The sequence below is a fragment of the Bombus huntii genome, chromosome 10, assembly GCF_024542735.1.
Source record: "Bombus huntii isolate Logan2020A chromosome 10, iyBomHunt1.1, whole genome shotgun sequence".
Classification (NCBI taxonomy): Eukaryota; Metazoa; Arthropoda; class Insecta; order Hymenoptera; family Apidae; genus Bombus; species Bombus huntii.
In genome coordinates this window covers 2,767,562-2,781,717 of record NC_066247.1, presented here as the reverse complement: position 1 = coordinate 2,781,717, position 14,156 = coordinate 2,767,562, and the positions used below count along the sequence as shown (strand labels likewise).

At 34.3% G+C, this 14,156-nt stretch overlaps 4 protein-coding genes across 25 annotated transcripts in view; 3 read left to right on the top strand and 1 right to left on the bottom strand.

Annotated features, from left to right (window-relative positions):
- Positions 1–22: 22 nt before the first annotated feature.
- Positions 23–3,665, top strand: LOC126870605 (origin recognition complex subunit 1). The gene is made up of 5 exons (XM_050628445.1): positions 23–2,172; positions 2,235–2,508; positions 2,586–2,851; positions 2,919–3,202; positions 3,284–3,665. The coding sequence occupies exons 1-5, from the start codon at positions 350–352 to the stop codon at positions 3,448–3,450; spliced, it is 2,814 nt and encodes a 937-aa protein (XP_050484402.1). The 5' UTR covers positions 23–349; the 3' UTR covers positions 3,451–3,665.
- A 58-nt stretch (positions 3,666–3,723) lies between these two features.
- Positions 3,724–4,577, top strand: LOC126870647 (uncharacterized). The gene is made up of 2 exons (XM_050628555.1): positions 3,724–4,083; positions 4,194–4,577. The coding sequence occupies exons 1-2, from the start codon at positions 3,843–3,845 to the stop codon at positions 4,541–4,543; spliced, it is 591 nt and encodes a 196-aa protein (XP_050484512.1). The 5' UTR covers positions 3,724–3,842; the 3' UTR covers positions 4,544–4,577.
- Positions 4,578–4,776: 199 nt separating this feature from the next.
- On the top strand, positions 4,777–8,602 carry LOC126870653 (guanine nucleotide exchange factor MSS4 homolog). Its single transcript, XM_050628561.1, has 2 exons — positions 4,777–5,057; positions 5,325–8,602. Exons 1-2 carry the CDS (start codon positions 4,932–4,934, stop codon positions 5,556–5,558), a joined length of 360 nt encoding a protein of 119 aa, XP_050484518.1. The 5' UTR covers positions 4,777–4,931; the 3' UTR covers positions 5,559–8,602.
- Positions 8,603–9,687: 1,085 nt separating this feature from the next.
- LOC126870609 (glutamate-gated chloride channel) overlaps positions 9,688–14,156 on the bottom strand; it is an 89,116-nt gene continuing 84,647 nt past the window's right edge. For 15 of the 22 annotated variants that reach the window (XM_050628452.1, XM_050628462.1, XM_050628451.1 and 12 more), the window contains 2 exons: positions 13,081–13,206; positions 9,688–12,234 (listed from right to left, as the gene is read on the bottom strand). In XM_050628452.1, the coding sequence (XP_050484409.1) occupies positions 12,103–12,234; positions 13,081–13,206 (258 nt within the window). In that variant the 3' untranslated portion in view covers positions 9,688–12,102. The remainder of the gene's footprint in view (positions 12,235–13,080; positions 13,207–14,156) is intronic. The other 7 variants (XM_050628453.1, XM_050628456.1, XM_050628466.1 and 4 more) reach the window with 1 other exon arrangement.

The following is a 14,156-nucleotide window of genomic DNA, read 5'->3' as shown; positions in this document are numbered from 1 at the left end:
AGGTCAATTCATTTAGACTACTTTATCTATGGTCATGGTTAAAAGGATAAAATTGGCGGTACATATGTACTTGCAAGTATTATTATAAGAGTGTTTTGTAAAATAGTGTTTCTGTATCGTTTTCATCCTAACTAAAACAATAAATGCTACGAAGTTATATTTATGTAAAACAAAGTAGGAGTATATTTACTTTATGAAAATATATAGAAAAATGTATAACGTAAGCAGAATTATTTTGTCTTGATACTTTATGTTCGATTAAGTATGTAAACAAAATATATTAGAGACGTTACAATTAGTAAAATACAACTTGTTAAAAAAAATTAAAAGATCGAAGTAAAAAGTTAAAATGTCTATGAGATTAAATAAATGTTCAGATCATGAGATAACAATCATTCTCGATACAGAATCAAATTCGGATAAAGAACAAGAATCATGTGGTGATATTACAGCAGCTAAGATACAAAAAAGGAGAAAAAATGTTATAGATATATCTCCAGACACAAAAAATGTTCTAAATATATCTTCAGAATCAGAAAATGTATTTCAAAAGCTTAAGTATACGTTGCCAAAAAATAACATCTTACAGAAAGATCAAGTTTCTCTTAAAATTAAGCTTAGGAGATCTACAGAAAAAAGTTTATATAAAATTGATACAGATTCTGAATGTGAAAATTCTATTCGTAAATCTCGCAGCCGACTTCAAAGACAAAAGAAAAAATGTTATCCAGAAGTAAAGAATAAAAGATCATATATTGACAACAAAGATAATTCTATAAAAAATAAGGCAAATGATGATAGCAAATTGATACCAGGAGAAATTGATGGTGATATATCGAGGAAAGGTAGAAATAGAAGACCACCTTTAAGACTTTCTTATTACCAGTGTGATACAATACGTAGAATAAATTCTCCATCTTTAAGGGATAGAAAAGCCATTAATTATAATGAGGATAAGTTATTTGTAAACTCTATTGTGTCTAATATGAAGAATAACAAAAAATTATTAAACCAGCAAAAAAAAGAAACTCCAAACAGTTCTATTGACAAACAGAATTTAGAAGTTAAACCTGTATATTCAAATACAAGAAATAATAAAAGAAATCGTATTCTATCTAAAAAAGATGAAGAAAATGATAGTAGTACAGATTCTAAAATATCCAAAGCAAAGTTATTAAAAAAATCCAAGAGTAGAAACGATAAGTTGGATCATGCTTCAACAAAAGATGAAGAAGATGTTAGTGATACAGATTCTAAAATATCCAGAGCAAAGTCATTAAAAAAATCCAATAAATCTGAGAATAGGAATGATAAGTTGGTTCATGCTTCAACAAAAGATGAGGAAGATATTAGTGATACAGATTCTAAAATATCCAGAGCAAAGTCATTAAAAAAATCCAATAAATCTGAGAATAGAAATGATAAGTTGGATCATGCTTCAACAAAAGATGAGGAAGATGTTAGTGATACAGATTCTAAAATATCCAGAGCAAAGTCATTAAAAAAATCCAATAAATCTGAGAGTAGAAGCGATAGGTTGGATCATGCTTTAAAAATACATGAAACAACAAAGAAACAAGACTCATCAACATCTATAAATAGTACACCTGTTAAATTAGTTAAACAAAAAAGAGTAATTTGTGAAAATACACCAAAACAGATTCAACCTGTTGGTAACAATGACAGTAGTACTGAGGGAGAATGTTTAGCCGATGCATATAAACGTATTAAAATTTCATCAGCGGTTAAAAATTCTGCTAATTCTATTAACTCTACACCAGTTAAAGTAAATAAGCGAAAAGGAGTAATAAATAATAAGAATAACAATGATGCAGAGGATGAATATTTGTCTGATATGTATAAACATATTAAAATTTCATCTGCAAAGAAAAATATCTTAACTCCACAAACAAAAAATAATATGCAGAATAGCATAGAGTCATGTCTAGAAAAAACTCATTTGAGCACTCCAAAATCTCGTCCAAAATATAATAATTTAACACCATCATTGATAAAAAGAAAAAGTGCTCTATTAAAACCAAGTACACCATTACAGGAAGCTAGATCTAGATTACATGTTAGTGCTGTACCAAAATCCTTACCTTGTAGGGAAGAAGAATTCAATAATATTTTTACATTTCTTAGAGGAAAGTTAGAAGATAAAAGTGGAGGGTATGCTGAAAAAATTGTTTCTTAAAAAATTAAATTACATACTAAATTTAAGAAATTTGCAGATGTATATATATAAGTGGAGTACCAGGGACAGGTAAAACTGCAACTGTAAATGAAGCTGTTAGATGTCTGCAAAAGTTGATAGTTAAAGGTCAGTTGGATGATTTCGACTATGTTGCAATTAATGGGATGAAACTAACAGAACCAAGACAAGCTTATGTGCAAATTCTAAAACAGCTGAATGGTAGAACAGCTACATGGGAGCAATCATACCATACACTTGAAAAAAGATTTCATAGTGGTACTTCTAAAATGACATTGCTTCTTGTAGATGAAGTATGATTTCCTTTAAATGTTATATATTATTTATAGGTATTATGGATATTTATTGCTAATATATATCACTCTTGTAGCTCGACTTGTTGTGTACAAAACGTCAGGATGTTGTATACAATTTATTAGATTGGCCAACAAAATCAACAGCACAGTTAGTTGTTATCACTATAGCAAATACTATGGATTTACCTGAGAGAGTTTTGATGGGTCGGGTTACATCGCGTTTAGGTCTAACACGATTGACTTTTCAACCTTATAATTTCAAACAACTACAGGAAATAGTCACGTCTCGACTTAAGGACTATGATGGTTTTAGAAGCGAAGCTGTACAGCTAGTTGCAAGGTATCACAATACTTATATTGTGGTATCATACTTGTATTGTTATTGCTTATCAAATATTTTATTTTAGGAAAGTTTCTGCTGTATCTGGAGATGCTAGACGCGCTCTGGATATATGTCGTCGTGCTATGGAAATCGCGGAATTGCGAAATGCCGAAACGATATCTCTTCAAGATGTATCGGAAGCTGTATCCGAAATGATTGCCTCGGCAAAAGTTCAGGCTATAAAACACTGTTCAAAAGTGGAAAAAATATTTTTGCTTGCTGTATCTGCAGAAGTCACGCGAACTTCGATCGAAGAAGTATATTTTAAAAATGCATATAGACAAGTTGAGTCACTGTGCTCTTTTGACGGTTCGTTTGTTTAATGTGAGATACTAGCTAATATTTGAAAACATTATAAGTTTATTTATTGTTTACTCAATTGTGTTACAGGTATTGAAGTACCTACCATAACGGAAATACTTGCTGTATGCGCAAGATTGGGTTCCAATAGATTGTTAATATGCGAACACTCGAAAAATGACATACATCAAAAGATTTTATTGAACGTTTCTACGGATGATATTCACTATGCAACACAGGAATTAGATTTAAATTGAAAATAGACTATAATTTTTTTAATAGATGCATGTATGTTGCGCGCGTGTGCGTGTGCTTTGGATAATATGTGCTTCCTAAAAAGTGCCTTAGTATATAAAGTAATCTATCAAATTTTTAATTTTTTACTCTATTGCAACTAACATTTATGGATTTTTGTAATATAAATTATTATATTATATTATTTATTAACGAATTAAATTTTATGTCTAAAATACATTAAATAGTAATTTAGTAATTATTATCCCTATTAACGATATATATACGGAAATCTATTAATATACATTAGCGAATTACGTAATTTAGGAATCTCATCTACAAATTTGACTGACTATTAGTAAATAACGAAGATCTAATACATTCTGAATATAAGCAGTGTTTATATAATAAAATCATGGTTAACGAGAACATTGAAGAACAAATTTTAATGTTCCACAGTGAACAAAAGTGGTCGGATATTGCTAATTTAAATTGCACTTTGACTAAATTAGATAAAAGCAGATTATTTTGGGTTTTACCAACTATTAATGATTTACATTGGATAAAAGAAATAATTGATAAACACGAAGTGGTTTGTCTAGCAAGCATAGGATGTGGTTGTGGTTTATTAGAATGGTTGTTTGAAAAATATTCTGGTAAGATATTCGTAAGGTATATTTATAATTTCTAACTGTTAAAAAAATTTAAGTGTTATTCTTGATCAATCTTCGAAATAAAATTTCGCATCTTTAATTACTTTTTTAAGGTTTAAACGTGACCGGTGTAGAAGTAAATCGCTCATGGTGGTGTAGTAAATATTCACCGCCCTTATTTTTAAAAAATATTGTTTTCATTGGCGAAAATAATAAAAACAATTTTTTTCTATCGGACAAATATGCTCTTTTATTTTGTTATTTTAATAACTCATCGGCATTTTGTGATTATATCGAAAATTATAAAGGGAATCTTATTTTTGTCATTGGACCAAAATCAAACGAAAATCGTTGGACGGATCCAATGCCATTTGATGAAAAGTTTAATGAATATGGTTGGAAATTAATAGGTGCGAAAGAAATGGATCGAACAAACGATTATATTACAGTATATAACAAATAACTAAATCTTATATAAAAATAAACTTTTAAAAGACACGCTGATGTGAGTACTTATCAAAAAAGACAAATGTTTTATTTTAAATGGTTTGTAAAAGCTTTTAGGATATTTACATATAATATTTTTATAAAATTCAATAAGTTAGGAGAAATTTAAAATATTTTCGAAGAAGATTAGAACAGATAAGAAATAAATTTGGTGTATTGCTTTGAAGCTATCTTCGATAAGACAAAATTTAATTGTTCGATTATCGAAATGTCATCGATTATTTCTGACTATGATATTAGACTCTAGTCAGACTAGTACATTTTGTTTCAAGTGTCAACATTATTAATGTCAAATAGTTGTGTGACTAATATTTATAAATATCAAACGTCTAAAATATAGAAATATGTCTACGAATAAGGATATCAGCACATTGAAGGATGAAGATGAAAAGAACAAGGCGAAAGTTTATTGCACATTTTGCCCGTCTAAAATGCTTAATGCTGGTGCAGCTCGGCTAGTTAATATTGAGGTGAATCATTTGCTTTTTTTTAACAGGAAGCATTAGTAAAAAAGATAAATTACATAGAATTTCAATATTCGTCAAAATTTCATTAAGCGTTGTATGTTGTGTTAAGTCGTTTAGATATATCTGTATTTGTTACGGACCTAACCTAAAAGTCTGTATAGTTTGTAGTTTATTTTTTTGGTTAATGTTGTGCTGTTATACAAACATGAAACACAATAGAGTAGAAAAATGTTTAGTAGTTGAGCTAAGATGTGTCATATAATATTTTAGTTTAATCTACCCTATATACATCGTAAGGGAGAAGGTGAAGCTGATCAACAGGAACTGATAACAAACTATTGGTTGGTGGAGGATATGTATACATTTGAAAATATTGGTGTTTCGCATACAGTAGACAACGTAAAGTATTTAGCATGTGCAGATTGTGAAAGGGGTCCAGTGGGTTGGCACGATTTATCTACAAAGAAATCATACATTGCGCTAAGTAGAGTTAAGCACGAATGATTTATATTGAATAAAGTTATTTTTTAATTTTATATAAAAGGTGTGGCCAGATCTTTTATCCCAAAACTATACGTTACACCATGAAATAGAAAGAAGGAGGATCTTAAAAGTTTGGAGGAAGTCAGTTTTTAAAAAGAACCACGTTACTATTTAAGTTGATAATTTAATACTTAATCACGTACGTTACAAACACAGCCGATAAATCAGATAATCAATCGTCGTTACGATATAATAATTAATAAATTACGCTTACGATTAGAAACGATTTATTAATGCACTTATTAAGTGTGCATTCGCGATTTTATCATAATAACGAATTGATGTTTTATATCATTGCAACCGTTTGGTCGCAATAATGATTATTCATTGTGCATATTGGCATAATTATTTTATGTAATGCGTTGGTAATGCGTGAGTAAAGTCTACGTGTACGCATTTGTTATGTGTATTTGTATATGCATGTAAATCATTATTTCCCTTAAAAAATAATCACGATAACTTGAATTTTGCACTTTTGATGTATTTAAGAAAATGTAAATAGGAAACGAATTTTCATTCATTATTCATTGTACATTGTAATCTTTTTACGACAAAGAAGAGACGCTTATATATATGAACTGTTTCTATAATTAATCAATTTTTTTTTTTCTTGATTTTTTCTCATAATTATCGCAAAGAAAAAAGATGTTGCGTGTTTGTAAAGCCTTTTGAAAAGATTCGCTTATAATTAATTCATTTATGTATTTATTTATTTCTCCTCCCTCTAGTCGCGTTATATTTGAGTGAAATGCTGCAAAAATAGTCGTGCATACGTTTCGCCTTGTAAACAACAAAGCTTTCTTTTATTTCTTTCTTGTCTATTTCTTGCTTCATTCTGTCTTTATTATCGCGCGCGAGTTTCATTCAAGTTGAACGTGCATAATATGTAATCGTGAACTAGTAATCGATTTACGGTAATTATTAATAACGATCGCAACGGTGAACATTAATTATCATATATAATCACGCGATGTGGCAACGATGATAAAATTCCTCGGTACGATGAATAAAATAGTGACGAATAACGATAAAACCTAACGATATAAGGACATTCATAGAATAGTTGAGCTTGTAATAAATGATAAAATATCGATAAACAGTAACGGCGAAAAGTATTGGATTCAACGATGCGGTTATTAATCCTACGCTAAGAGAACTTTTTTTTTCGAAAATTGCATATACATAATACTCGAATGTATCGATCTGTAATATAGTAACACTGATAAGGCTCATCTAATACGGTTTCCTCGTCTTTCAGAACTTGATCACCGTTTCTCCTACTGCTTCACATCTTTTCGTACACGTGAGACGTGCACATTTTTTTTAAACATAGTACAATACATATTCTAATATGCAAAATCAATCGATAAGCGATCACCGATATCGTGTATCGAAATATCTATATCTTACTTTCGCGTTACATAAAATCCGTGATCTTTGTCCATGCCTTCGATAGATGCAGTGGAAAAGGTACAAAAATAAGAATAGAATCGGATAGACTAGAAAATCGAACAAATATACACGTGGACATTTATGCTATCATAAAAGTCCGATAGTAATCGCTGTTCTTCACTCTTTGTCTTTGTTTGTTTTAACCCTTTTGAGACTGCGTGTAATTCCCTTTTTAAAACTAAAGGCAATAATATAACAGTACAGATTACAATTACAGTCAAGTTTGAAAAAACATAATATAATAATAATTTTCAAAATGAGATGCGTAGTTGCGTTCATGATGTTCCAATAAGTTTCAATGGCATCAGAAAAGTTAGAGCAACTCAACAATCTTCCTAAAAGTTATTTGTAATTTGTAAACTAGAATAACTTTCGGTCAACTGACTACCATTAGCCAACCGTTCGTCTCGTAAGGGTTAAAAAAATTGCTCGTCATTCTCATTTATTCACCATTCTACTGTACGATCTTCCAGTTCGTCGTTGCCTAAAAAATCAGTTCAACTAACTGTAACTTTCTACCTTGACTAATATTTAATTTCTCATGGATCAATGTGTTTCGATTTGGCTAGTCACAAAGCGCTTGCATTATCGTTTACGTTTACGAGAACGCAGATCAAAATGAATCTATTAGACAGACTTTCGACGATATAGTAATGGCTATACATTAAAAATCGGGTAGAACGCGTCGGTGAAAGCTGCCTAAACTGCGTCGATTGGTGTTTAGAGAATTAATCTCGTGAAATTTGTCGACCACGACGACGAAGCTCAAAATGTATTCGACGATGATTCATCCTTCGTCTCGTGCTTTCACCTGTATAACAAGATTTTCAACACTGTTTGAACCTGCATTATCGACTGACAGTAATTATACGTACGAACGAGCTTTCAGTTGATTTCATTGTCGAACAGAATACACAAATAAATTATAAACACATTTTGACAAAATAAATAAACTTTCCGCAGAAAATAGACTCGTCTAATCACTCAAATTTTTGCAAGTTGCAACTTAACGTTGTAAATTTGTGAAAAAGAATTCTATTATCTACAATTTTTGCAACTTATCGAATTACTAACGTTACTAGTCGGTAAATTATTTTGCCAGGACGTGCAGGTGTCTTTAATACTTGTCAACGAGGGTGAAGATATAGTTCGACGAAAATAGAATCGCCGAACGAATCGATGCGTAACGAAGGATGAATCCGATGCTATGCGGTCTCGTAGGAGGCATTGCACAAGTGCAGCTAATTATATACGACGCTAATGATTTAGGATTACGTGTTTTGGTCCGTGGAGTATTATAAACATTAACGACATTAATTAATTAATTAATTTATCAACGCATCCTATCATCTAAACGACTGCTTGTTCACTCACGGCAGATGACAACGCGTATGAAACAGCGATAGGTAGTCAACGATCATCCTTTTTTCATCGACTCGTCGTCAACCTCGGCAAAATTTTCCAACATGCATCTTTGTCTCTTTATTTTATATTCCTCGTCTTTTGTTTGTATCTTTCGGATAAGAAAAGGAGAAAAAAAAAAAAAAAAAGAATTTCACCGAGTTTGGACTGAGCGATACTTTCGTCCCCCGACAAAATATAATTTCCAACTAGATGAATCGAATCGTTCGTTTCTTGATCGGCAAATTCGGCCTCTACGCAATATTCGTTGTGTCGATTACTCTTATGTGTCGAATACTCTTAAGTCGGCGCCATAATAATAAGAGAAGCTTATTTTCAATTGTTTTTACGATGCCCGTAGACACTTGTAACGTTAACACCTACGATCCTAATTATCGGTAATTGTAATAAATATAGCGATACGGTACAATTACATCGTTCGCATAGTGTCGCTATAAAGTGTCACGTATTACTGGAAAAAAAGCAGCTGTCTCCTCGAACTTTTATTAAACGAACGAACGCCGTTGTCAAACGCCGTACTCGCGTGTACATCGTGATACTTGGCTACGAACGGTCAATCGTAATGTAAAAGATGAAAATCAAAGTCGAGGACAAGGTGAGATGGCGGGTTTGCGATCGATATAATTATACAGAATTGATTTTTGATTATTCTAAACACGTAATACGTAATACGTTCTCCTCCTTTCTCTTTTCTTTTTTTTTTTTCTTTCATTGTTTTCCGTGCAACTTTTCTACACGATTGAGCTTGGTGAAATCGTTAAATTTCTTCTTCCTCTTAATCCTTCGCTCGAAGAAAACTTTCTTTTAACGATCGGCTCGCGATTACCTGGAACACGCGAACGACACGTGTACTCGACTAAACTCTGTGAAAGCACGATAGGTGATGGAATACTTTGGTCTGCGGTTAATATTGCTGAAGAATCAAGTGGCACGTACGATTCGAAATCGGTTTGACGATTTTTCGTTTTCGATGTTTTCCCCGGCCACGTTTCTCTCGTATAATCTCACCGAAACTTCGTAATAAGAATAACGCTTACAAATAGCGGTAACGATATAGTAGCACGATAGTAGCGGTATTTAATAATAGTAATAGTTATTCTTTTAATGATAACAATAGTAATAGTAGCGTGGCAATAGTAATAATAATGACGTTGATGGCGATGGCGATGACAAGGATGACGACGATCATGGTGACGATTGATAATAATAAGAACAATAACAGTAATAATAGTAATTGTATATCTAAAGATGCGCAGATTACTCGAAGAAACATCGAATGTTAACTCTGGAATTATATTCTAAAAATTTCTTTCAGCCGCCTCGCTGTTTCTTCCACTGAAGTTCATCGTTTCAAAAAGTATCGAGCGGCGTACTTGACTTTTGTTACTCTTTCTACGTTCTTCCTAAATTGTATGTTTCGCGGGCAAAGCATCAGCGTCGCTCGAGCATCGAATATGGGCACTTCGTTAAATCTAAGCTAATCGCAAGCTTTACCCGTATTAAGTTAATTCCTCCCTGTGTGTGTTATCGTTTTGTCGTTAATATGATCATCATCTATCATCATCGATCAAGTTTTGTTCGTACGTTCGAATTTCGTTTAGAACGAAGAGAAATTAAAAGGAAATTCGCAAGATTAATTTGTTCGTGGAATTCAATGGGTCAATTCGAATCTGTTCTTTTCTATGTCAAACGAGTCGAAGGTCTCGTAACGAAAACTACCCCTATTCGTGTTTGTCTTTTTCCAAGAAAGCAAAATAGTACTCTTCGATGCGCAGGCTAAATATGTTATACATGTTTAATTAGAATTAAAACAGTATGACAAAAATAGATAAGTAAACGTTAATGTTACCAAAAACACTTTTAGCAATTACAAAATCAACAAATCCGATAACAGTCGTCGTGACTGGTTTGATAGTCCTATTGTAACGTTCATTTCTCTTTAATATATCCCAATTTAATTAAACGAAATACTCATCACGTTATATAATCTCTACAAGTGTATCTTCGATCGTATCACAGAGGAATTATACTAAATTAAATCACGAAGTTCTTGACCTCGTAACAACAATTTTTAAAGAACCGATTCGACGATAAAGCAAGACATGTATAGTTAATTTTACAATACCGATTCTACTTAATTCGTGGTCAGGATAACTTCTGGCTATTAGAATGCACTCGTTATTAGCTGAAGGTTTGAAAAATTCGACGGGACTCGTTTTTGTTACGACCTCATCGATTCGCTTCGCTTTCCTTGAACTGCACTGATCGTACAGGTAGAATATAAATCGTAAAAGCTATTTATGCGAATGCTACCCTGAATGATTGAGAGAAGGATACATATCGTATTATAAGTATACGTATGTACCTACAGTGAAAAGCTTCGATGAAACGACGATTGATTAACTATATTTATGTGTGTATGTGTAGTGTGTGTATATGTGTGTGTGTGTGCGTGTCTGTGTGTGTGCATGCGCATGTTTGTATGTGTGTCTGTATATATATATCATATATGTATATATATTTTTTTTCTTTTTGTACAACGGAATTGTATGCTTCGCAGCCCTGCTCCCTCGATTGAAAGCGAACGTCTTTTTTTAAAGGTCTACGAATATAGAGCTAACTTGCGATCACGTTGATTTTTGCCACGGTATCGTAATCACGATAAAGTACAGAAAAAAGGTCGATATTTAAGTAAAAGGCGAATCACGAGTTAGCGATTTCATGGACGACACTTACATCGACCTTACCTATTTATAGTGAGATTACAAGTAATAACATTCCTTAATTAAGTAAATTTGATTTCTTTTTTTTCCTTTTTAGCTAGTTTTCAGAAGCATTCTCGAATTAGCGACATCACTATATCCGATAGTAGAAGAAAGATTTTTAAAGAGTGTGTCCGCGTTTTCGTTCTATCTCTCGCTCTCTCTCTCTCTCTCTCGCTCTCTCTCTCTCTTTCTCTCTCTCTTTCTCTCCCTCCCTTTCATTCGCTTCTTTCTCGCTCTCGTACCCTATTTCTCTTCGTATGTATGCCCTTCGTCGACTATTCACCGGACCCAAGCTTGCTTTTCGCTTTTTCGATAAAGAGTGCTTTTAAGAATTATCACATGTGAGAAAAGATGAGGAAGAGGCGAATCCACCAAATTCTCTTGCTCTCCCCGTTTCTTCGCCCTTCGAAGCCAAAGAAAAGACAGCCTAAGACTTCGGCACGATCTTCGCTCGATCACGCGCCGATCGATACCGTTTCGTACGTCATATCGTTAGTAAGTACATTTTTGTTTTCCACGGAATACCACCTACGTACAGACGCGATCATTTCTGGTTTCATGCATCGACATCGAAACACACTTTCTCGCGAATCCTTTCTCCGACGATGTTTCGCTTCCTCGAGCGGCGGAGAGATCGCCGAACACTTTCTTCGACCGTCCAGTTTATCCGACGAGTTCGTCCCTTCCGATTTCGATACACACTTTCCAGATGACCTACGCGTCACGTGTCTGCTCCCCTTTGGTTCTCTAGCTTCGACGCTTCTCTTCGACAATTGAAATTCGACTTGAGATAGAGCCACGCCGAGTGACGCGGCCTCCGATGATCAACGGTGGAATTCTTCTGGACTGTTGCCTCTGGTGTTGGTCTACGAGGTGCCTTTGTAGTGGATGAAGAAAAAGGTGAGGAACATGAAATAGGCGACCGGAAAAGTGATTCTTGCTATCACGTCGATCGTCTTTGCCACTCTTATCGGATGCGGTGGTTCCTTTTTTCTTAGCTGAAACAAAAGGATCGTTAGCGATAGGTGTTTCCGGCGCAGAAGAGGAAACGTGAAACGAAAACACGCGGAATGGATCTGCTCGCGTATGCAGAGTGTCTCGAAAACTTTCGAAAAATGTACCAAATTTTGTAATAAGTTCGTTCGCCTTTTGGTGTTACATCTTGACAAATATTAACCAGTCAGCTGTTGCGACCTCTTTGCAAAGTGTGTATCTAATCTGTGTCGCAAAAATTAAGCGACGACGAGTATACTCGTCAAGCACAGCGCATGTGCGGCTGTTATAATATAGAATTAAATTGTAGTTAAATGATTGTTCTATTTTTTAATTTTGCTACTGACAGCGCTCGTCGTATCACGAAATGTTGCCATTTCTTCGTGACGAGTATACTCGTCAAGCACAGCGCATGTGTGGCTGTTATAATATAGAATTTACTTGTGAAATGATTATTTTACTTTTCAATTTTGCTACTGACAGCGCTCGTCGTATCACGAAATATTGCCATTTCTTCGTGACGAGTATACTCGTCAAGCACAGCGCATGTGTGGCTGTTATAATATAGAATTAAATTGTAGTTAAATGATTGTTCTATTTTTTAATTTTGCTACTGACAGCGCTCGTCGTATCACGAAATGTTGCCATTTCTTCGTGACGAGTATACTCGTCAAGCACAGCGCAGCTATTACGAGCCTTTTTGCTTATTTAACGAATACCACGTGCTCCTAGAGTCGAATATAACATACTGGCACACTCTGCATACTTAGAGGATAGGAAATATCGATTGTCGAAATGAGGAAATGGGGTATTTCGAAGTTACACAACGGTAGTACAGTTAATTAACATACCTCGGCTGTGCATCCATTGGTGGTCGTGTGCGTGCAAGGGTTGGGTCCACAATTGGTGCAGGTTACGATCTCGTTCGGTCCTGTCGTAGCTCCGGTCGGTGGACCGCCCTCTCGCTTCTTTTTACCCTGCGACAGGGTCTCCGTAGAAGAAACTTATATTCTCACGATCTTTCGTGTAAACAACGATCCATCCTTCGACCAATTTTTCTATTCCTCTCCTTTTTCCGTTATTCTATCTCCTTTTCTTTTTCTTTCGTTTCGTTTCGTTTCGCTTCGTTCGTCACAGCAAAGATGACCGATATGTCGACGACGATTACGACTCATTGTTTAAACAACGGGAAGAAGAGAAACCAGTTGCCGTCCAGAATATAATATAAATCAGATATAAATATAAGTGGATTTAACGGATGAACAAGCTCATTTTCATTGCGAGATCAACGCAAAAGAAATTAATTGCGAAATAATAAGAATTGGAGCAGAATCGCTATTTTAGTCGCATCGTCTTAGGGAAAATTTCGTTAGACGGCCAGCTTTGTTCAGCTTCTATCGATAATCGATCGTTCGAGACGACAAGCACGAGTAAGTTAAGCGTGACGAAGGCTTTGATCAAGATGAACAAGCTTGCACGTAAAGGCGTGAGAAATTTCGAAAGTCTGGCGCGGTACAGACACATCGGCCACCGTCGCTTCTCGTTCGAATCATCGCATCGATTACCAAACTGATACTCTACTCGCGCAACGAAACGTCCTTCTTATCGCAAAGCAATCCGATAGTTGGAATGCGTGTTGAGATTAATCGAAAGAAAAGCTCGTACACGTTGCCCCTTGTACAAATAGAGCGGGAACAACGTTTGTTAGAAAATAAAAGCGAGAAAATTATCATACGTACGATAAACACCTATGGACTGCGAGTTGAATCGGATTCGATCGAACTCTTTCTATATTAAGTGGGTTGTATTATAATAAATCGATACTTTTTTCTTGCCAACTGTTTTCACTATAAAAAGCAAGCGAGTACCACCACCGAGGCACGCGAGAAATCGTCTCCATCGCAAAGTCACCGTTTCGAGCGAAAAC

What these genes read in the sequence shown, in the direction of transcription:
- LOC126870605 (XM_050628445.1), top strand. Translation starts at nt 350, where the DNA reads ATGTCTATGAGATTAAATAAATGTTCAGATCATGAGATAACAATCATT. An exon ending in CATTGCTTCTTGTAGATGAA is followed by an intron (nt 2,509 to 2,585) that starts GTATGATTTCCT and finishes TCACTCTTGTAG; the next exon opens with CTCGACTTGTTGTGTACAAA. An exon ending in GTCACTGTGCTCTTTTGACG is followed by an intron (nt 3,203 to 3,283) that starts GTTCGTTTGTTT and finishes ATTGTGTTACAG; the next exon opens with GTATTGAAGTACCTACCATA.
- LOC126870647 (XM_050628555.1), top strand. Translation starts at nt 3,843, where the DNA reads ATGGTTAACGAGAACATTGAAGAACAAATTTTAATGTTCCACAGTGAA. An exon ending in GTTGTTTGAAAAATATTCTG is followed by an intron (nt 4,084 to 4,193) that starts GTAAGATATTCG and finishes TACTTTTTTAAG; the next exon opens with GTTTAAACGTGACCGGTGTA.
- LOC126870653 (XM_050628561.1), top strand. Translation starts at nt 4,932, where the DNA reads ATGTCTACGAATAAGGATATCAGCACATTGAAGGATGAAGATGAAAAG. An exon ending in CTCGGCTAGTTAATATTGAG is followed by an intron (nt 5,058 to 5,324) that starts GTGAATCATTTG and finishes ATAATATTTTAG; the next exon opens with TTTAATCTACCCTATATACA.